A 22,559-nucleotide genomic window follows, 5' to 3' on the forward strand; every position below is an offset into this window, starting at 1 on the left:
ACTTTATATATCATGACCTCATAAAAGATAAAACATATGTTTTATTAGGCAAATACATTGAAGATATTCCATTATTAACATTTGTAGTATTGCTTGACTCTAAGATATTGAAGCACATGATTCAAAAAAAAAAAAAAAAAAAAAAAAAAAAAAGAAAAGAAAAGAAGAAAAAGATATTGAAAGTTGATTGAAAGTTGAAACACATCATGCGTCCCAAGTCTCTATACAGATCATGGTACTCACAATAAGCTTAAAAATGATTGCTTGCTAAGCAAATAGTAGTACCTCTAACAAGCTTAATCTGATATCCTAAAATGAGAAATTTGGAGATTTTCAACATTAAGATTTGTGAAATTACTACGTCTTTTGCTAGCCCCATAAACTTGCCCCAATTGTATGCCCTATATTTAGTAGGGTTTTGCTCGTTTGTCATCTCCTCTAAGGGCTTAATCATGGTGTAGTGTGCTGGGTTGAAGAAAAATGGAATAGAGAACCTTTCCCTCTCTGGGTTCACCATTGCCTTGTGCTCCACACTCTCATACTTGTCATTACTCCAAACCTAAAAAATTTTCCATTCTTTGAGTGAAACTGGCCAACAATAAAAGTCTCCAGGTACATAAAAATTCCAACATTGGCTAAGTATTTTAATTAGACTAGTAATATGTTTTTGATACATACATGCATAGATGACAACATAGAGAAAAAATTGATATACTAACATTAATCATGTACTTTTTTTTTAGTTGCTAAATAGTAAATGGTACTTGAAAGCAAGTTTGGCTATTTAAAAAAAAAAAATGATTTGTTGATGTGGCAGAAGCTTGAAGAAAGCACACACGATACTTTCTTTGATGGACAGAAACTAAATTATTAGTTTTTAGGTAGTAAACCTCGAATCCACGAGAAGTTTCTTGAATTCACAAGGTGATAGGGTTTTGACATCCACCAAAGAGAAATAGACAGTTTGTATTTTTATAAATCTCAAAACTAAATTGCCTTTGGAGGCTACAATGTGTTTAAATAGTAAAAACAAAACCTAAGGCAGCTACAAAAGCATATGAAACTCTAATTTGACTAAAGAATATTAAAAGCACCTAAAAAGAAGGAAATAAATGCTCTAAACCTATAATAATGAAAATTACATAAAAATACAATATATAAAAATTACAGAAATTATTTTGAATATTTTGTCCTACATCAAACCCCTTCACTTGAAACAAACTTATCCTTGAATTGATGGTTGAAATCTTCATCTTCCATGCCAGGAGAACAAATACTTTGAAATCTTCATCTTCCTTGTCTTTTTGCCAAATTTGAAAGTCATCAATTGACCAACTTGAACATCTTGTCCCTTAATCTTCATGCAATTGACAATATTCACCAAATAAGAGTGAATAATCAAATTAAATCTTTCCACCCTAATAAAATCAATAAACTTTGTTTCAATATCTCCCACTAAAATAATAGGAGCTTGAACATTGAAATTAACTTGACTTCATTGAGAACATTGACAACTTCCTCTATAATTTATTCTTTATGTATACTAGGATCTTCGATAATCTCTTCCACATTAATCTTGATTTCAGGATCTTCTTCTATAATAAAGTCTTTAGTAATTTCCTCAGAAATCTATATATTTTCTTCTTTGACTTCTACATATTCTTCAAGAGAAGTATTTTTTTTCAACATGCAATTCTTCCCTTAATGGTGAAATATATGGCTTTTCAAAATAATTCAAGTGTGAACTTCTTGGCCAATAATGATAATCTTGTTTTGAATATGACAAAATTTCATCACAATCCAAAGGTTAAACTTTGATAGCAAGCATCTTTTTCATCCTTGACCATGAACGAATTTTGTGTTGACCTTGTCAAGTTCTATCAGATTGTACTCGTTCCCACCAAAGTAAGGCATACTCACTAAGTTTATACAAAACAAGCCCAACTTTTCTCTCAAAAGAAATATTCTCAAAGTCAAATAAATCCTCTAGATCAAGTAATCAATCAAGAAAATCTTCTTTTAAAAAATAATCATTAAACTTGCAATTCTCTTATAAGGCCTATATGAAATTTGTTTACCAATAGGTTGCTCATGAGTTAAGTCTCTGCTCTAGTTATCCCTACTGTTTCCATTCTTCAATGGCACTATCCTAGCATAGATATTTGTGAGTGCTTGTTGTACGTCACGTAATGCTCGCTAAGTTATTCGTCGTTGTTGTGGTGGTGGTTACTATCTCGTCGGTTAGCAATCAGACCAGGGTAAGTCAACACTCTAATACCAACTAATATTACAGAAGCTTGAAGAAAGCACACACAATACTCTATTTGATGGATAGAAATTAAACTATTAGTTTTTGGGTGGTAAATCTCAAATCCACAAGGGTTCCTTGAATTCACAATGTGATAAATTGGAATCCACTAGAGAAAAGTTTAAGAAAACTCTGTAATATTATTAATAATAGTTTGATAACTGAATTGCTTTTGGAGGCTACAATGCGTTTAAATAGTAAAAAAAAAAAAAACCTAAGGTGACTGGAAACCCTAAGGCGGCTACGAAAGCATACAAAACCCTAATTTGACTAAAAAACATTAAAAGTACCTAAAAAGAAGGAAATAAATGCCCTAAACCTAAAATAACAAAAATTATATAAAAATACCAAATATAAAAATTACAGAAACTAATTTGAATATTCTGTCCTACATCATTTGTACTTACTAGAGTTAGTTTGAAGATTTGAAAATATTACCAGAATAATGTCTTAAAAAAGAAAATGTTACCTGAATAATGTCGCCAACATTGACAATATAAGCATCTGGGGTGGGTTTGACCAGAACCCACTCTCCATATTTCCGCTTCACTTCAATCCTCCAACATCATCTTGAGCAAGGATGGTTAAGGCACCACCATCCTTGTGCCGACTGACACCAAGTGCTTATTCAGGGGTTGGGCAAGGTGGATAGTGATTTAGTCGGATGTTGCTATTGTGATCTTTGAAGAAGTTATAGAACCTATCTGCTGGCAAGCCTAGGGACAGAGCAATAAGTTTGAATAACTTTTAAGCTAGTTTTACCATCTCTTGACCACAATCTTGGCATGTTTCCTGGTCAGTTTTCAAAGGAGCTCATTAGATCACATAGATTGAATCCCTTGATTTGGGTTTCAAACTAGATCATATACAATTCTTGACAAATTAATCTCAAATTTTCTAACTCAATTACAGAGGGTTTTCCTAAGAAAACTTTGTAATTTTATTAATAATAGTATGATAATTGAATTACCTTTGGAGGTTATAATACATTTAAATAGTAAAAAGAAAACCCAGCATGGTTTTCTTTTTTGATACATGATAGAATTTCTACTCTATCCTAATCTAAGTGTATATATGTGAGAAGCTTCCTCTTCGAGACTTGAACCCCGGCCCTTGTCCCCCACACCCCACAAGTATTTATACTTGTGGAGTGACCACCGCACCAAGGTTGTACGGTGGTAAACCCAGGATGGTTAGAAACCCTAAGATGGCTAGCAAACCCTAAGGCGGCTATGAAAGAATATAAAACCCTAATTTGACTAAAAAAAATATAGGTTGTCATAACAATAGATATCCTTATCAAGTATAGGTTGTCAAGTGAGTTTTAGTTAACTCAACTGGTAAAATCTTTAATGATTGAATAAGAGATTTGAGGTTCAATCCCCACCTACACCAAAAACCGATTGACATCTAAATAATATTTGTTTAGTAAGATTAGGTTTTCACATTTTTTGAAAATAAATTATTAAGATGATAAATAGTTATTAGAAGTTAGAACAATATCATTTTTATAAAGGTCCTTAACAACGCTTTTTCTACATCAATCATAACAAATTTGCCAAAAGTTTTATTTTACCTCAATGGACACAAATTTTCATATTTCTAACTGAAATACTCGAGGTTCAAATTCTTCCCTAACTATAGAAATATAAATAAATAATAAAAATCACAACAGATAATTATTATTTTTATTAAAAAATATCCACAAGCGAAAGAATACTTGTATTAATACTTGACATATATTCGATATGTCAAATATTGGATATGTCAAATATTTGACATATCCAATATTGGCTCAAAAAAGAGAGAAGCATTCTTACCTCAATTGGGCTAAGTTGGAACACATTTGATGACAATGTATGGTGACTATCAAGCAGAGGACCTTATTAACTGAATGACTGCAATAATGGACTAAGCAGCGTCAAAACCCAAACAGTGGGATTTGTTGTTGTCTGTTGGTATGGCTGGCTTATTCCTAAGGATCAATCACCAAGCAAACCAATTTGATAGAGTTTTTATTTATTTATTTCTATAGACAATTCAATAGAGTTATTCAGCCCCCACACCCCCCCAAAAAAAAGGCAATTTGATAGTTTTTTTAGCTTAGCAATTTAATAGAGTTGATCACTAAAAACTATGAATTTCCTATCATGAAATTTAGACAACAAATATTAATATAATGAAATGTAACTATGATAAATTTTATAACTTAGTTTCCGTCCATATATTTATAATAAATATATGATGCATTTTATTTAGTATAGGTTGAGATTTTTTTATGGGTGGATTGAGATTATAGTAAAACCATGAGCTTAGAATATATATATATATATATATATATATATATCATCATAAAAATTTGGGCCAGCTCTAGCTTTGATAAGAGCCCATCTTTGGGACTCTTACATTGCACAACAGCTAAAATCTGATGGCCGGTTAACATGCTAACTTGGGCCTGAATTTCAATGGTATATTAAAGCTCATGAATTTTGTTGGAGAAAAACTGCAAGGGGAAAAGGGTTACACTCACATCTATTAAATCTAATTTATATTGTATTTTACTATTAAAAAAAATGGTTAAGAGCCTTATAATTCAATTAGTTGACATATTTGGTTTATCTAAGAAGAAGCCAAATTCCAACATTGTAACCGTATGATTTAGCAATGTCACAATGTTGAATTGTGACTAGCCACCATGCATAATTCATATACAAACTGCTTGTGTAGGCGCGTTTATAAGATTAGGCTAGCCTGTTAGCAACCAAAAGATAACCCTTTTGACAAGATCCATATAATCTATAAAATGTCACTTTCTCCTATGTAGCTACAACATGTAGGTATTTAGTTGAAGTTGAATTAACTAAATTAATCCTTGCAAATACTTTGAAATGCTTCATGTAAGATTGGAGACACTTATGCTTAATAATGAAAATTTTCAAATTAATTGACCAAATATTATTGTTCAAACTTATATATATTTTTTAAAGTAGCATTTTTTAGAACTTAAATCTTGACTTTTCAAGAGGTAAGTTTTAGGTCACATCTACGACCTATGTGGCCATTATAAATAATTAGTCACCTGGATCTCGATTCTTCAAGAGTCAAGATTCAATGATAAATATAAAAGAATTTTTCGGAATCTAGCTAAGTGGGTTGACTCATCTACAAAGGCTGAGTAAACCTTTCTTCTCTTCATTTTTCCAATCATTCTCATTTTCAATGTCCAAAAATTCCCCTTTTTTGTGCAAAATTTCCATCTAACAGTTTCATGCGTTTTATTGGGAACCAAATAGATTTGATCAATCAGTTTCTTTTGAAAAATCATAATCTATCGGACCGTTTTGTTCGGCCCAAAATAGAGAGAGAGAGAGAGTAAACGCAACAAAAAATGAAGCTTTAGCAATAAGAAGCCTTAATATGATAAGCCCTTCTTTAATCTTAGGGCCAAATTAACCGTACACCCAACCATGCCCAAACCGTACATAGGCACACCCAAATCAAAAACCTAGTTGAACAAAACCCATCACTACCCAATTGAAACGGGAAACAACACCAAAGAAACATATATTTCAGGGTCAAACCCCCCCAAAAAAACCAGACTTGCAGTGGACTGACTCAGTATTGATGGACAAGGGACATGGTAGTGATGGAATCGCGGTGAATCAACAGTTTAGGGTTGTATTGGGGAGAGAGAGAGAGGTTAGTAGATTTAGTAATCTAATTTACTAATATTAGAAGAATCTTGACTCTTGAACAGTTGAGATCCAAGTGGAACAATATTTTAAAAATACCACATTAGTCATAGCCACATCAACTGATTTGGCACGAAACTTGACTTTAGATTCAAAAAGGCTACCTTTCGATATAAGTTTGAAATAGTTCTATTGGTTAAATAATTTTCAAACTGGATTATTGAGAAAATTGATCTAATTAAGATTGGTGCGATGGCAATCACTTTTTACCAAAATATGGCATGTACGCCAGTGGTTGAAGTTAGCAACCAGTTTCTCAAGAGTAAAATTTCCTAGAAATTAATTTTCCCAACCATGTAAAAGTGAAAGTTTTATGTGGAAAATTAGGCCCGTTTGGTAGGGCATTTCAAATATTCATTTTTAGTTTTCAAACAACATTACACACATTTCCACACATTTTTTTACCCACACATATTTCAGAAAACTACAAATAACACAACTTACACTCTTCTACAAAACGGGCCCAAATATCCAGATATGACAATTTTGGATTTATCGCATCAAGCAATGACTTCAGTTTCCTCCCATTATACTTAAATATTATCACGTCCAATGGTTTTTGCAATATGAGGCAAATACATCGAAGCATACTCCATTATTGTTATTTACAGGATTGCTCGTCTCCAAGACATTGAAACACATTATGCTTCCATAGGCTCTATACAAATCACGGTACTTACAACAAGCTTAATATTATTTCTTACCTACAGATAATAGTAGGTTTTACACGCTTATTCTGATATCCTGAAATGATAAATTTGGAGATTTTCAACATTAAGTTTTTGGAAATTACTGCGCTTTCTGGTGGTTATAAACTTGCCCCAATTGTATGCCCTATATTTTGCAGGGTTTTGCTCATTTGTCAGCTCCTCTAAAGGCTTTACCATGGTGTAGTGAGCCGGGTTGAAGAAAAATGGAAGAGAGAATCTGTCCTTCTCTGAGTTCACCGTCACCCTGTGCTCCACACTCTCATACCTGTCATTGCTCCAAACCTAAAAACATTTCCATTCTGAGTGAAACTGGCCAACGACAAAAGCCTCCAAGTACATACCAATTCCAATATAGGCATAGAATTGGTTTTAATTGGACTAGTAATTATACTTTTGATCCACACATGTATATATGGACAACATTGAGAAGAAAGTGATATTCTAACAGAATTCATATACTTGAATTTGGATATTGTATATTGTATTTTTGTTTTAATGAATAAAGATAATTTGGATATTGTACACAACTTATTTCTGTTGTCAAATTATATGTGGATTTTGCTCATAAATGCTTTATTGGGTTTCTCAGTCAGCTTTACCGATAGTAATTGATACCTGAAAGCAAGTTTGGCTATTAACAAAAATATGAATGATTTGTACTTAGCAGAGTTAATTTGAATATTTGAGAATGCTACCTGAATAATGTCACCAACATTGATGATATAAGCATCTGGGGTGGGTTTGACCCGAACCCACTCTCCATCTGTTTTCCGCTTCACTTCCAATCCTCCAACATCATCTTGAGCAAGGATGGTTAAGGCACCACCATCCTTGTGCCGACCAACACCAAGTGCTAACTCAGGGGTTGGGCAAGGTGGATAGTGATTTAGTCGGATGAAACTGGTCTGATCTTTGAAGAAGCCATGGAACCTATCTGCTGGCAAGCCCAGGGACAGAGCAATAAGTTCCATTAACTTGTAAGCTAGTTTTACCATCTCTTGACCATATTCTTGGCATATCTCCCTGGTTAGTTGTCAAAGGAGCCCATTAGATCACATAGATGAATCCCCTTGAATTGGGCTACAAATTAAATCATAATTCTTGACAGATTCATTTCAATTCTAACTCAATTACAGAGGGTCCTCCCAAATAACAGTTATGAAGACACATTCATATGTTACTAACATGTTAACCTTAGATGACTAGTTATCAAAATGTACCATCCACTCTCTTGTGGTCTCCACTCACCAGCTCTTGCAACATTAGCTCCCACAACCATTAAGTGTGCTGTGATTAGAACTCCCCTTTTCATATCATGTAGAGATAAGTTGAACTTTATAATTTTGTCATCTAATTGACATTGGCTAGAATTAATATTGAAATTATCCATATTAATCCATAATAACTATTATTAATTAGTCGAATTTTATTGTAAATTTACAAACAGATTTCCATATATTATTGTTAAAAACCTTACCTTAAATCAGGCGGGTACTCAGGCCACTGATTATTCCATTCAGCGACTTCAGTGTCATCAGGCTCATGTGAGGCAGGGACTATAGTGGGTTCCTCTATGGTAAAATCAAACACTTCCTTCCAGTCCCTGACATTCTTGGTATGCTCTGTGTCATAGTAACCAGTCACCTTCTTCTCATTCCTCCTCACCTTCCTCTTCTCCTCCAAACTCTGAGCAAAGAATTTCCTCGAGGCACCATCAATCTTCTCTCGCTTCTCCAAAGGCACCCCATGATTGATCACCTGAAAGAACCCCCACTCCTTGCATGCATCGCCAACCTCTTTGACAAGGCCTTCAAATTCAATGGCAGAAACATTGCTGGAGGAGAGTATTGGAGAAAGATCGATTAGTGGGACACCTTTGCCTTCAATGTAGGAGATTCTTGGCCTGTGTTCAGGTTCTTGAATGAAAGCTGGATCAACCTCTCCCATGGTAATTAACTAATTGGTGGATTTGTTTTTTTAGTGCTCAAAGAGATTGGTTTTCATGTCTGTGTTTCACTGTTTTGTAAGAATATTGGTGTGGTGACGAAGGAATGGTAGGTATTTTAAACTTTTATATGTGCGAGATTGAGGTTTATTTATGTACATTGAACTTGGACGGGTTTTCGGATTCCAATGGTATGAGGAGATTAAAACTAAGGTATGATTTTGTATGGTTGCTATATATTTAAGGGTGTGACGTTTGTGCTTGCATATTGCAGGGGTGAGCTGTTTTGTTCTATGTATGGATATTTTCCTAATGGCAATAATCATCGGTTACGGAACTTCTACATTATTGTTGTTGTCGTCAGAGGTGGCTCCGCATTGTTAGATGAGAATTTCAAATTCTTCTTTTATGTTAGATGTGAATTCTAAAAACTAATTGCTGAATTATATATGTGAGTACACAACTCGCCATTAAGCAGTTTTTGTCCGCTTTGGAGAGCCAGTCCCTCACGGTTTTGTCCTCGGCCCCGAGTGTGGTCTTTTGGGATTTTCACCTTCTTTGAGGCTTGACACCCTTAGTCCCACATCGGTTGGAGAACCCTCCCACTCATGGTTTATAAGCTTCTGGAGCAACCATGAGTGTACCACTACTACACATGTAGTGGTACACTCATGTTTGCTCCAGAAGCTTATAAACCATGAGTGGGAGGGTTCTCCAACCGATGTGGGACTAAGGGTGTCAAGCCTCAAAGAAGGTGAAAATCCCAAAAGACCACACTCGGGGCCGAGGACAAAACCGTGAGGGACTGGCTCCGCTTTGTGTAGTAGTGGTACACTCATGGTTGCTCCAGAAGCTTATAAACCATGAGTGGGAGGGTTCTCCAACCGATGTGGGACTAAGGGTGTCAAGCCTCAAAGAAGGTGAAAATCCCAAAAGACCACACTCGGGGCCGAGGACAAAACCGTGAGGGACTGGCTCCCCAAAGCGGACAAAAACTGCTTAATGGCGAGTTGTGTACTCACAATATACTTTTATGTTCTTTACGTGCACTCTTTACATGCATGTTAAATTTTGTTTAAATTTGATGTTATTTACTATTTAATCAATAAACTTATTTTATATATATATATATATATATAAAATTTTAAACTACAAAATTTTAATATTTAAACATTTGATTGATGATATAATTATTGATCTTTGATCTTTTTAAAATTTTATAAATATGGAGGATAAAATAATTACATGCAATCTAATAGTTAAATTTTCAAAATTCACATCCAGTTAAAAATAAATAAATATATATATAAAAGAAGGATTTGAAATATTTTCCCCAAATAAAATGAGGCCCGTTTATTAAATGATATAAATATATTATATACTAGTTGCTAACCCGTGCTATGCACGGGAATCTACCTATTTATGTGATAAACTAAAATGATTTTATAAAATTTTAAATTGATTAAGAAACTACATTATTGCATGAATTTCTCTTGTATAACTTCAATTTGTGTTACAATTTGATAAAGAAGTCATTGTTTGAACCTATAAAGTAATAAGTTTTAACTTTTAATGGGTCTAAACTTTAAACAATGAAAAAAAATCACATGTTAGGTTGTGTTCCTAGCAACCTTGAAAGAAAAAGTAAATGGGAAAAAAACCATGAAATACCATCAAGCAATAAGTTTTAATGGGTTTAAACTACAAACAATGAACAAAAATAATCATAAACAATAATAGGTGCAGGGTTTGGTTACCAAGATCAGATGGTTGTAAAACACAACCTTTCAACATTGATTTAGGGTTATGCAGAAGGCAACATAAATGACAGAAAATTGTTTTTACGTTGTCTGCTATGCCAACCATCTAAATATATTAATTCCAAAAAATATTAAATAAAATAATTCCTAGAATTATATGAGATAATTAAGAAGAACATCAAGCCCTTGCGTGGATGTTATTTGTGGACGGCTGTCCATCATTGCAATTCATAGACTTTGTTGTTAATAAGACAATCGAGTTCAAAACTAAAAGCAATTAGGTGGCCTTTGTACTTCAGGATTTGTTCTTGTTGAAGAATCAACTTGCTTCCTACTATGGCTTCAATTTGATACGTGTGTTTTCTTTGTGAAAATTTGAGTGAGTATGAAGGGTTTCAACCTTGGCAGAAGTTTATATTTGTGAAAATTTTTGTTATAGAATTTTAGTTGAAATAGAATTTTCAAGCTTTTGAAACATATATCTAATAGAGTTTTATTTAAAGAAGTTTATATTTGTGAAAATTTTTGTTATAGAATTTTAGTTGAAATAGAATTTTCAAACTTTTGAAACATATATCTAATAGAGTTTTATTTAAACTAAACTATTATAATACTTGATAAGATATAAAACCAAAAATAAGAAGAATCTAAAATAAAAAGAAAAAGAAAAAGAAAATAGTGATGACGTGGAAAATTGTGGGAGTTTAAAAAGTTTCGGTTATATATATATATATAGATTATATCTATTTGCATTAACATTATTATTATTATTATTATTATTATTATTATTATTATTATTATTATTATTATTATTATTATTATTATTATTATTATTTTGAGAATGAAGACTACTATGTTATTAAAAAATTAGTCGGGATTAGCAAAGAGTACATCATAGAGGTGTGGTGGAATATCCTCCACCCACACCGACAATCTTCTAACATGTCTAGCATGTTTAGTTAGGTTATGTGCAACTCTATTACCACTTCTACGAATATGGGTGAAAGCTATGCATTTATTGGTAACAAGAGTGGATTTAGCAGACTCAAGAAGATGGCCATAAGTTGTCAGTGGGGCTTCTGTGCTTCGAAGGGTGTTGATAACAACTTTTGAATATCCTTCTATCATAAACTCATTAATACCAAGTTCCTGTGCGAAGGTTAATGCTCTTGCAACAGCCATGGCTTCCACTATGACTGGTGAAAACGGTAAGGGAGCTTGTTCAGACAGAGAGGCAATGGCATTTCCTTGACAGTCGTGGACCACAACACCTAAACCAACTTTGCCCAACTTCGGAAAAACGGCACTGTCAAAATTCAGTTTGATGCAATTTGCCAGAGGAGGACGCCACTGAGTACGTTGTTGTGGTCTCGTATCTGTTGTGTGATTGGTGAGGGATTGCTGGCACTGTTGGAACGTTGTAAGGGCCTGCGTAGCTTGCTGAAGGACCTAGGTTTTGGGGTAGACATTAGAGCTTACCCGGAGTTGATTTCACCGATGCCATATTGTCCACATCACCATAGCCAAGAGGTCCACGTTCTTCCTTTTCTAATGAATCAAGTTGATCAGGTCCTTAAGGTTTGAAGCGCCGAGTTGACTTCGGTCTTCAAAGCCTAGAGTGCTCTCCCAGATTTCGTTCAATGTGGGACAAGTCCAAAGTGCATGGACAGCTGTTTCAGACTCCACCCCACATTGTTCACATTTGTCTTCATTTAGAAACTTTCTTTTCAACAGGTTATGTTTGGTTGGTATGGCTTCTTTGCAAGCTCGCCACAAGAAATTCTGCACCTTGCTAGGAACATTGAGCCCCCAAATCCGCTCCCAAATCTCATTTTGCTGCTGCGAATTTCCTGCAGGAACAAACATAGAGTTTAGTTTGGCTAAGAAATTTGAACCCGAGTTTAACGTATAGTTACTTGAGAGGGTGAAGGGCCAAATGATTTTGTCCTCCACTAAGGTACGGCTCAATGGAATGCTGAGAACCATTACAGCTTCTTCAGGTGAAAAAAAACCATGTACTAAATGTGCATCCCATGTTCTTGTACTCGGGTTGATGAGATCAAAAACTTTACCATCTTCGAAACCTAGTACAATATCTGAAAGAATTTGTGGGTGCTTCTGTGATGGTAGCCATGCATCATTCCAAATACTAATGGCCTCTCCATACCCAACCCTCCATCTTGCACCCTTAATTAGGACATCCCTTCCTTTAAGAATGCTATGCCAAGCATGTGAACCAGAGCCAGTGTCTTGAGCTTACCATATACTACAGTTTGGAAAGAATTTCATTTTGAAGACTCTATAAAATAGAGAATCCTTATTATGGAGTAATCTCCATGCTTGCTTAGCCAAAAGAGTATCATTGAAATTGACTAGATCCTTGAAACCTATACCGCCTTCATTTTTTGGAAGACAAAGTGTGTCCCATTTTACCCAGTGTGCTTTCCTTCGTTCACCTTTCTGCCCCCACCAAAACCTTTTTATTAGGCTCTCAATTTCAGAACAGAGCCCTACTGGGAGTTTGAAGCAGCTCATGGTGTAGGTTGGAATAGCCTGAACAACTGCTTTGATTAAAATCTCCCTTCCAGCTTGTAAAAGGAGTTTTTCCTTCCACCCCTGTAATTTTTTCCAAATACGTTCCTTTATATAATTGAAGCTTGTTTTTTTGTTTCTACCCACCAAAGAAGGTAGCCCTAAGTATTTTTCATACTGAATAATTTCTAGGACTCCCAAGGCCAGCTTAATTTGGTTTCTAGACTCAACCTTCGTAGATTTACTAAAGAAGATTGTCATCTTGCTTTGGTTAATCTGTTGGCTTGAGCATTTCCCATAAACATCCAAAATGTCCAAGACTCAATGGCACTCCTCAATGGTGGACCTACAAAACAGCAAGCTATCATTTGCAAACAAAAGTTGTTTTAGACGTGGGCTATTTCTACAAAGAAAGTATCCTTTTATATGTCCTTGGTGAGCTGCTTTGTTGAGAAGCCCATTAAGACCTTTAGTGCAAAGTAAGAAAAGAAAAGGAGAGAGGGGATCACCTTGTTTGATGCCTCTTGTTGGTTTGATCATGCCTTTGGGTTCCCCATTCACCAATATTGAATAGGTCACTGTCTTGACACATAGCATCATGAGACTGATCTAGTGATCTGTGAACCCCATTTTTTCCATGACTGAATGTAAATAAGCCCACTCTACTCTGTCGTACGCTTTGCTAATGTCCAAGTTGATGGCCATGTATCCATCCTTCCTTGTGTGTCTCTGCATACTGTGTAAAGACTCAAAAGCTACCAGAATATTGTCAAAAATAGGGTGACTTGTAGTGAAAGCACTCTGATTCTCAGTGATAATATTCGGTAAAATTTTCTTAAGTCTATTTGCTAGAACTTTAGAGAAAATTTTATACAAAACATTGCACAAACTTATAGTTCTAAATTCAGATGCACATTCAGGATTTTTCTTTTTAGGGATAAGTGTAACAAAAGTGTGATTGAGGTGTTCAGGAGTAGGCATACCGTCTGGCCCAAGGGCCTTTAGTGGGGCCATTTGGTTAATGGCTTGCTTTACCTCCAGATGAGTGAACTCAGAAGACGGTTTGGAGTTCATCTCCTTAGTAATCACTGTTTGAATTGAATCTGTAGCTGATGCACAAAATTGCTAGTTTTCTGAACTGAGGAAGTTCTGATAGTATTGCACTAGACATTCAGCTATCCCCTCATTATCCTCAATCATACGGCCATTGGAGTCTTTCAGCATTCAGATCAGATTTTTCCTCTTCCTTTGTGAAGCTTGGCTGTGAAAAAACTTTGAGTTTCTATCTCCAAATTTTGCCCACATGATTTTAGATCTCTGAAACCAGAGTCTATTTTCCTTATCTACCAACTCGAATATTTCCTTTTTCAATTCTCTGACCTGATAATTATTTCTGAATCTCATAGCTACATTTTCAGCCTCTTTTAACTCCTTTCTCATTCGACTTAATACCATTCTGACATTGCCAAAACAATTCCGGTTCCATGCTCTTAATTCTTTACCACATTTCTCTATTTTACGAATGACATGATCCTGAACCTCTTCATATTCCCTTGAGAACCACACTACTTCAACAATATCCGAGCATCTATGATCTGAGAGCCACATTTCTTCAAACCTGAATGGTTTAGAGAAAGAAAGGATATCCAATCCATCCAAGGTGATCCACAGTGGCAAGTGATCAGAGGAGTCTGAATGCAAATGATGAATTTTGGAACCCGAAAATTTCATGAACCAATCATGGTTGGCCAGCCCTCGGTCTAATCTCTCCCATAGTGAGTGACCATCAGCAAAATGCTTCTCCATGTGAATTGGTCTCCCACATATCCAAGATGAAGGAAACCACACTTGTCTATGACATCCCTAAAAAGTTGTATTTGAGCTTGGCTCTCGTTATTGCCTCCCAATTTTTCTGAGTGTCTTGTGATTTCATTAAAGTCTTCAACACAAAGCCAAGGGAGGTTGTGTTTTGTGTTGAGTAACCGAAGTTTGTTCCATGCTTCAATTCTCTTGTGTGTTGCCAGCTCTCCATAAAAACCTGTGAATCTCCAAGCTTCATCATTGCCTTTATTGATTATAAAGCCTATGTGATACTTGGAAAAAGAGTCTACATGTACATCAATGGAGTTCTTCCAGTATAGAGCCAACCCCCCACCCCCTCTGTGATTTCTTTCAATGTAGAACAGATTATCAAACTTGATATTTCTTTGAACTTCTTTTAGCCTAACTTCGTCTACTCATGTTTCGGCTAAAAACACGACAGAGGGATCTTTAGCCCGAATTAGTACTGCAAGCTCCTTCCCTGTATGCAGGTTCCCAAGCCCGCAATAGTTCCATACTAAGAGACTCATTATGCTTGGGGGGGTTGCTGAGCAACCTCCACCATTGTGTTTTGTTGACCCCCTTCCGTTGAAACCTGCAACTTCTTTATAGGTATCTCGAGAAGCAATTCCAAATCCTTTTCTCTGTTTCTTTTTGTGGCCGTAGGTCCTTGAGAAGTTTCAGTCTCCATAGTGCTCTCACATGCTAATTTTTTCCATGTGCGCAGTGTTCTATTTGCTGGACTAAATGAAGTGTCTGCCACGTGAGGAACATGTTCCTGAGTAATTAGAATATGAGCTGGCTGGGAGGGTGTTATCGTGGCTACATTATTTGCTGAAGTAAGTGAGGTATCAATTAAATTAAGAGCTACGTAATTTTCACAGCTGTCATATTTTCCAGGGGTAACGTCTATTTCCTGAATCTGCGCATCAAAATCAACGAGATTAATATGGCAAGTGGATAAATTCTAATTAGGAGATATTACCTCATTAAATATGGTGCTATTATAGTGCTCTCACGTGCTAATGAAAGCTTTCTTGCAGTCATTAGATGAAAAGGTGTGGCAAGCTGTGGAGATAGGCTGGACCAAGCCTATGGAAGCATCGGCCGACTGGGATGATGCTAAGATCATGGCGGCAAACTTCAACAGCAAGGCATTGAATGCTCTATTCAATGCAGTCAAAAATGAGGAATTCAAGAAAATATCCTCTACTAAAATTGCTAAGGAAGCATGGACCATTCTCCAGACAACTTATGAAGGAACCAAGACTGTTAAGGATTCGAAACTTTAAAGGCTCACTACAAGCTTTGAAGAGATCAAGATGGAAGAGGATGAGTTGTTTGATGAGTTCTATGTTAAGCTCAAGGACATAGTAAACTCAACATTTAATCTCGGAGAAACCATTCCTGAACCTAAGATTGTGAGAAAGATGCTCAGATCTCTACCCGAGAGATTCCATGCCAAGATCATTGCCATTGAGGAATCAAAGGACATCGACAAAATTCCTTTGACTGGGCTGGTTGGAAATCTGCAAACCTATGAGTTGGGTTTAACGAGGATAGGCAAATCAAGCAAGAGCAAAAGCATGGCTTTGAAAGCCAAGAGAAGTGACACGGATGAGTCTTTAAATGATGAAGATTATAAGATGAAATCCTATATCACGAGGTAGTTTAAGAAGTTTAAGAAAAATGCCAACACGAAAGGATTTGACAAGGACCGAAAATAATCCAATTCTTCGCAATTCAAAAGTCAAGACAAAGGGAAGAAGGATGCTAGGGATGGTGGCCAGTACACTGTACCCTCAGGACCAAAGTGCTTTGGGTGTCAAGGTTTCAGTCATATGAAACAATAGTCCCTACTTATCTCAATACCATCGGGAAGAGCAAGGCACTTGCTGCTATGTTGAGTGACACTGAGCCTGAGGATGACTCTGATAATGAAGATGATAGAATCCTAAATGCCTTCACTGCCACTATGAATCCTACTAAAGGGATTGTTGAAGATGTGGATGAAGAAGAGGAATTAGTGGAGTCTAAGTTTGAAAAGATGGATAAGCAAGATGACATCCACACAGCCTATGCAAAGTTATACAAGATCTCAGAAAAGCATGAGAAGTTATATAGGTTGGCCACCAAGAAGCTTAGTGATGTGGAGCTTGAGAGAGAAGAAATCTCTACAAAGTTTGATGAAGCCAATTAGACTATTAGAGCACTGAGATTTGAGAATAATTCCTTGGCTGAGAAGACCAAGAAGCTTAAGGTAGAACTATTTCGAGTCAGAGCTCAGTTAGAAAGGACTTCAAGTGCTAAGCTTGATGAGATGCTCAGTCTTCAGAAATCTGCTTCCGATCGAACCGGTTTAGGGTATGATTTCTCTTCTCCTAGTATTGTTTCTACTAGTACTACTATTTTTGTTCCTTTTGCTAATAATGTTGAAACTGAGAACAATGATGTTAAGAATGAATTAGCTAGTGAGAACGTAGACAAGGGTAAATCTATCTTAGGAGCATCGTTTAAGCTTGATAAGAAAGAGATTAAGAACCCTAGGACTAAGAAGGGAAACTCTCAAAAGCCAAAATAGAAAAAGTAGTATTTCTGTCATCATTGTGGCGCAGCTGGACATACTCGACCAAATTACTATAAGTGGCTAGCCACTCAACAGAGTAACAGCATGATCGCGTCAGGAAACCAGAATCAGCTTCCATCCTCTTTTGCTCCTCTTGGAGATCTTCTTAAAGCCCTCATGTTCCTTTCGAACTTGAACAGTTTTAACTCTTCCCCTTCACCACCAGATTAAGGGTTTGCTAAATAGAAAGGTTTTTCCAAGGTGTGAAAGGAAAAATGCTCCAAGTGATTCTGTCACTTTTTCTCTCTCTCCCTTTCTTATTTTTGATTTTGCATTACTTGTATGTTTTGCTTTCTAGTTTTAAGCCAGTCTAGTTTTATGCATTACTTTGTTTTTGTTCAACATATTTTTGGTTATTTTCGTTTCAGTTTTGCTTTAATTTTTTTTTTCATATAAAAATAAAATAAAAAATTGAAAAATACAAAAACAATGTGTGTTTGTGTACATTGGTACTTATGTACCTTGGATGGCCATTGAAACAAAATTTTTTAAATTTTGTATCTTTTATAGCTTAGATGAGCATCTCTATGCACAACTAAGCAAGTGAGTTTTGTGACTCGTGTTTGTGATGAGTGAGGTTAAGGAATCTCTTGTACTTAACACTTGTATCACTTTTTTTGACAGGAAGGATTAGAAAATCCTAAGAGAAAGGCATAAATAACCATCTCACCGCTATTAGCTTTCAATCATGAAATGACATTTGTATGCTTCGGCATAGCAAAAGTGGAATGTCAAATGCTTAACATCATTGGGTATTTCTTTTCCATCTCATATATGCCCATGCATGGTTTTCTTAAAAGAAAAATAAAAACAAAAAGATCAAAATGTTTTATATATAATTGCAAGCGTGTATTCTAGAAGATGTGGAAGTTATAGGATGTATCTTAAAGGTGATAGTCCCCATCAAACAGTTATGATTGTGTGTGAGTTAAAGTGATTTTCTCATATCTCAAATCGTCATAAAATGTAGACACTTAAGCAATCTTATGATGTTTTTCATACACAACACGCAAAATTTTTTGCTACTTTTGATACATGTACAAGTACAATGTGATTTGGCCATCACAAGGAATACTTGTGTTAATGTATGCTCACTAAACTGTCTTAACTTATTTTTGAAATATAAAATTGGTTAGATGTGTTATGTGTGTGTGTGTGTGTGTGTTTTGGATCTATGTACTTACATTTTTCTTGATTTAGAGATGTTTTTGAGAGTTTAAAATGTTTTTTGGATCCTTGGTTGAGTTGCTTGTTTGATTGCATTCATGTCTGTATTTTTTTTTTTTTTTTCTTTTTGGAAAACTGTTTTTAAGCAATCTCGATAACTCCTCAACACCTCTCGACAGCTAGGCTATCTATCGATTTCTTCAGCTTCTTTTTATCATAATCTCGATAGCTCCTCGATCCATCGAGAAAGTTTCTGTCTCCTCGATAGATGCTCGATAGCTCCTCGATAGATGCTCGATAGCTCCTCGATCCATCAAGCCTATTTTTGCTATGGACACTTCTAGATAGCTGCTCAATAGATGCATTTGTCGAAGTTTAAACCTCAACACCTCTCGATCTGTCGAGATTTAAGAGATTCTATATATAGGATCCGTGATTTCAGGTTCATTTCTCTCGATCTCTCTCGACTTTTGTTGACTCTTTACCTCCCAAAACCTCTCTCTCTCTCACTTCAAACTTCTTTCCCAAGAGTTTTTTTCGGCCTAAAGACCATTTTTCTTCATCTGGTATGTTGATTTCTCCCTCTTTCTCATGCATTTCATATCTTTTGACCTACCTTTTGAGACTTTTGATAAACTCTGGGGTTTTTCAAAATTAATGGAGTTTTTGTGAAATTTTTGGGATTGGCTTTGTGAAAATGGCTTTAAATCATCATGCATTGCTTCATATTTGCATTATAACACTGTTTCATGCATTTTAGATGTGTGTTTACTTTATTGAAATGATTGTATGCTAGTAGGATTGGATTGGGCTAAGCCTATGATGTTTTTACTATTGCATATCACATGCTCATGCATTTTCATGCATACATACCTTACATTCTCTATATTCTTATATATTGATTGTGATTGGTGCTTTTCTTCGTGTCATTTTTTTTTCTCTCTCTCTCTCCTTCTTTAGGTTATTTGCTCTATGGCACCTAAACGAAAATCTACTCCATCCTGAAACCCTCTTTGTTCCAGGGCATCTTCTTCTTCTGATCCTACTCCCTCTCATGTTCATTTCTGTAATGATAAAGCCGAATAGGACCTTTTGGAGAAGTTTTCTAGATGAGAGATTCATTCAAAATGCCAAATCATTTTGTCGGACTTCTCTGACACTGACCTACCCACTATCATTCACAGTAGGGGTTAGGAATCACTGTGTGACATCCCGGTCACTTGTCCATCCGTGTTTATACAGGAATTCTACTCCAACATGTATGGATTTGATTATTCAGTACCTCTCTTTGTCACTTGCGTTTGAGGTACGCGCCTCGTGGTCACTCCGGATATTGTATTTGACATGATCCATGTCCCTAAGGTAGCGCATCCTAACTATCCTGGTTGTGATATTCTTAAGACCGTGTCTAAAGGTGAGCTTTTATCCTCTTTTTGTAAGCGTCCTTCTGTTTGGGGTAATCGTCAATTCACTTCTTGTTTGGCCTTTGCTAAAGGTCCTAGGTTTATTAACATGGTTATGACTTTTGTTTTGCATCCTTTATCCTATTATAACTCCATTACAGAGACCTGTGCTTGATTTTTGCTTTCCTTTTTAGAGCATCTTACTATAGATTTTCCTTCCCATTTTATTCTTTCCCTTACAGATGTATATAAGGATACAATGACCAGTAATAAGCTCATCTTCTCTTCGGCTATCACGAGGATTCTACGCCATTTTTCTATCCCCTTTCTTGTTTTCCCTCACAGATGTATATAAGGATACAGCGACCTGTAATAAGCACATCTTCTCTTCGGCTATCACGAGGATTCTACGCCATTTTTCTATCCCCTTTCTTGTTTTCGACCACTTCCATGTCATGTATGCCATAGATGCCGCTACCGTTAAATGAAGCGAGGTGTAGCTACATTCGAGGCGGTCTGGGATGGCGATTCCTCTAGCTGCTACAACTCCATCCACATCCGGTCCCTTTTCTTTTACAAGCGATGTGACTCTTAGGGACATCATGGCACAACTTATGCACATGGATGCTTGCCTCGACACTTTCAATGATGAGTTATGTCAAGTGAACACCCGTGTTGGCCATATTGTACGACGACAAGCTGTCATGGGTGGCTTCGTTGATTCTCCTCCTCCTACTCCAGAGGTTTCTGAGGATGAGGAAGATGATGATGATGTTGATGCTTCTAATGTTGAGGATGATGGTGCTAGCTCTTCCAGTGCTGATAAGATGTCTACTTGATATACTTACCCTTTGTCACTCGTGACAAAAAGGGGAAGTAGTTTTGGATATGAGAGTAGTCATACTCATAGGGGGAGGGTTAGTATAAGAGATTTTTGTTAGAGGGAATGTTCATATTTTGTGAGATGTAGTGAAGACTTTATGTATCTTTTTCTTTTCTCTCTATTTTAGATACATTGTTCATGTACCTTAGATCTTGTGATCATGTTGAGATAGCAAATCTTATACTTGTTATTATATATATATATATTTGAGGTTGTTATTATAGTTCTTTCACCTATCTTTACATGTGTTGTTTCTTTTCTCTCTTTATGCACATGCTTCTTATATCTTGTATGCAATCTTATATTTATGTCACACTAAGATGCCTTGATGAGTTTTGTTCAAAGTGTTTCAGAAATGCAGGTTGTCAAAGTCTACTCGCCATAAACTCTCTTCTTGAAAAGTTTTTCAAGAGTTTGTATTAGGATAGATTTTATTGTATTCAACAAGTGAGTATGAGTTGAATGATTTATGACTTCTCTCATATGTTCATTTGTTTGTTGTGGTTTTGTCATGAATTGCCAAATTGGGAGATTGTTAGGACATATGTGATTCATGTTAGGAACATATGTCAACATTTTATGTAATTGGCTAATCCTTTGACAAAACGCACTTTACTTGTAATTGGATAGATCTAGAATGTGTTTAATGCTTCAAGAAACAAAGTTTCAAGTTCAAGTGTTAAAGCCATGCAAGTCTGTCCAAGAATCAAGTGAAGAAGTGTTGTTCATTAAATATAGATAGCTAGCTCGACAACTAGTATCTATCGAGGTTTAAAAGAGCTGTTTCAGCCCAAGGTTCAACAGCTGCTCGACAAATAAGGTATCTATCGAGATTTATGAAGTTCAATTTTTCAAATTGATTTTCATTAAATCCGTGAGTATGTGTTTAGGCTTTCTTTTCTCACAACCCTAAACATATATAAGGATCGATTTAAGGGCCATCACAGATGATGCAACTCAATGCAAAAAAATTTCACAAGCATATTGTGAACCAAAGACATATGCCCTAGTTCATCTTTCTATTGAAGAAGCTACTGTATTTATACAACATAGGGTTTTATGACCAAGCAACTTCATGATCTTCATCATGTGATGAACAGAAGAACTTGGCAGTTAACATCCTTCTCAAGTTGGTGATCAAGTCGTGTACTGGGATCCGTGCATTTATTGGTTAGTCACGTACTGGGAGCCATGCATTGAAAAGGAGAGATTGTCACTACAGAATAAGCCCAATTGGGTATTGGGGTAAGAATTCAACTGTAGGTTGGTATAAGGTACTGGGATTCTTTTACTTGTAACCACTTGTTTTGATAATAGTGGATTCTCGGGAGTGGTGACCTTAAAATCACCCGATGGGATTTTTGCCGTGTAGGTTTTCTCCATTAGTAAACAAATCACTATGTCAATTTAATTTTCGCTGCATACTTAATTTAATTGGTGATTTGTTTGTGCTGCCACATGCATTGCATGTTAGTTTGATTAATTGATAAATTTGGCTAATTAATCAATTAATATATCACAAGGGGTCAATACATTCTTGGCCTATCACACATTACCACTAGTCTACTGGCCACTAATCTGGAGGTCCCTGGTCATTGATTCACCTGAACAAAGGCTGGAGTGTAGCAGATGACAAGAACCAAAGAAAATTG

General features: G+C 35.8%; 1 protein-coding gene and 1 pseudogene across 1 annotated transcript; both read right to left on the reverse strand.

Moving 5' to 3' along the window:
• Positions 1–296: 296 nt before the first annotated feature.
• LOC115966853 lies at positions 297–6,702 on the reverse strand (annotated as a pseudogene).
• LOC115967800 (probable 2-oxoglutarate-dependent dioxygenase At5g05600) lies at positions 6,563–8,831 on the reverse strand. Its single transcript, XM_031086946.1, has 3 exons — positions 8,248–8,831; positions 7,466–7,793; positions 6,563–7,052 (listed from the first exon to the last, which is right to left on the reverse strand). The coding sequence occupies exons 1-3, from the start codon at positions 8,715–8,717 to the stop codon at positions 6,792–6,794; spliced, it is 1,059 nt and encodes a 352-aa protein (XP_030942806.1). The 5' UTR covers positions 8,718–8,831; the 3' UTR covers positions 6,563–6,791.
• Between the last annotated feature and the right edge of the window lie 13,728 nt (positions 8,832–22,559).

Source organism: Quercus lobata, chromosome 11 (assembly GCF_001633185.2).
Source record: "Quercus lobata isolate SW786 chromosome 11, ValleyOak3.0 Primary Assembly, whole genome shotgun sequence".
Classification (NCBI taxonomy): domain Eukaryota; kingdom Viridiplantae; phylum Streptophyta; class Magnoliopsida; order Fagales; family Fagaceae; genus Quercus; species Quercus lobata.

Coding starts and splice junctions, on each gene's coding strand:
- LOC115967800 (XM_031086946.1), bottom strand. CDS start 8,717: ATGGGAGAGGTTGATCCAGCTTTCATTCAAGAACCTGAACACAGGCCA. Junction 7,794..8,247: donor GAGTACCCGCCTGATTTAAG/GTAAGGTTTTTA, acceptor ACAACTAACCAG/GGAGATATGCCAAGAATATG. Junction 7,053..7,465: donor ATGTTGGTGACATTATTCAG/GTAGCATTCTCA, acceptor AAATGTTTTTAG/GTTTGGAGCAATGACAGGTA.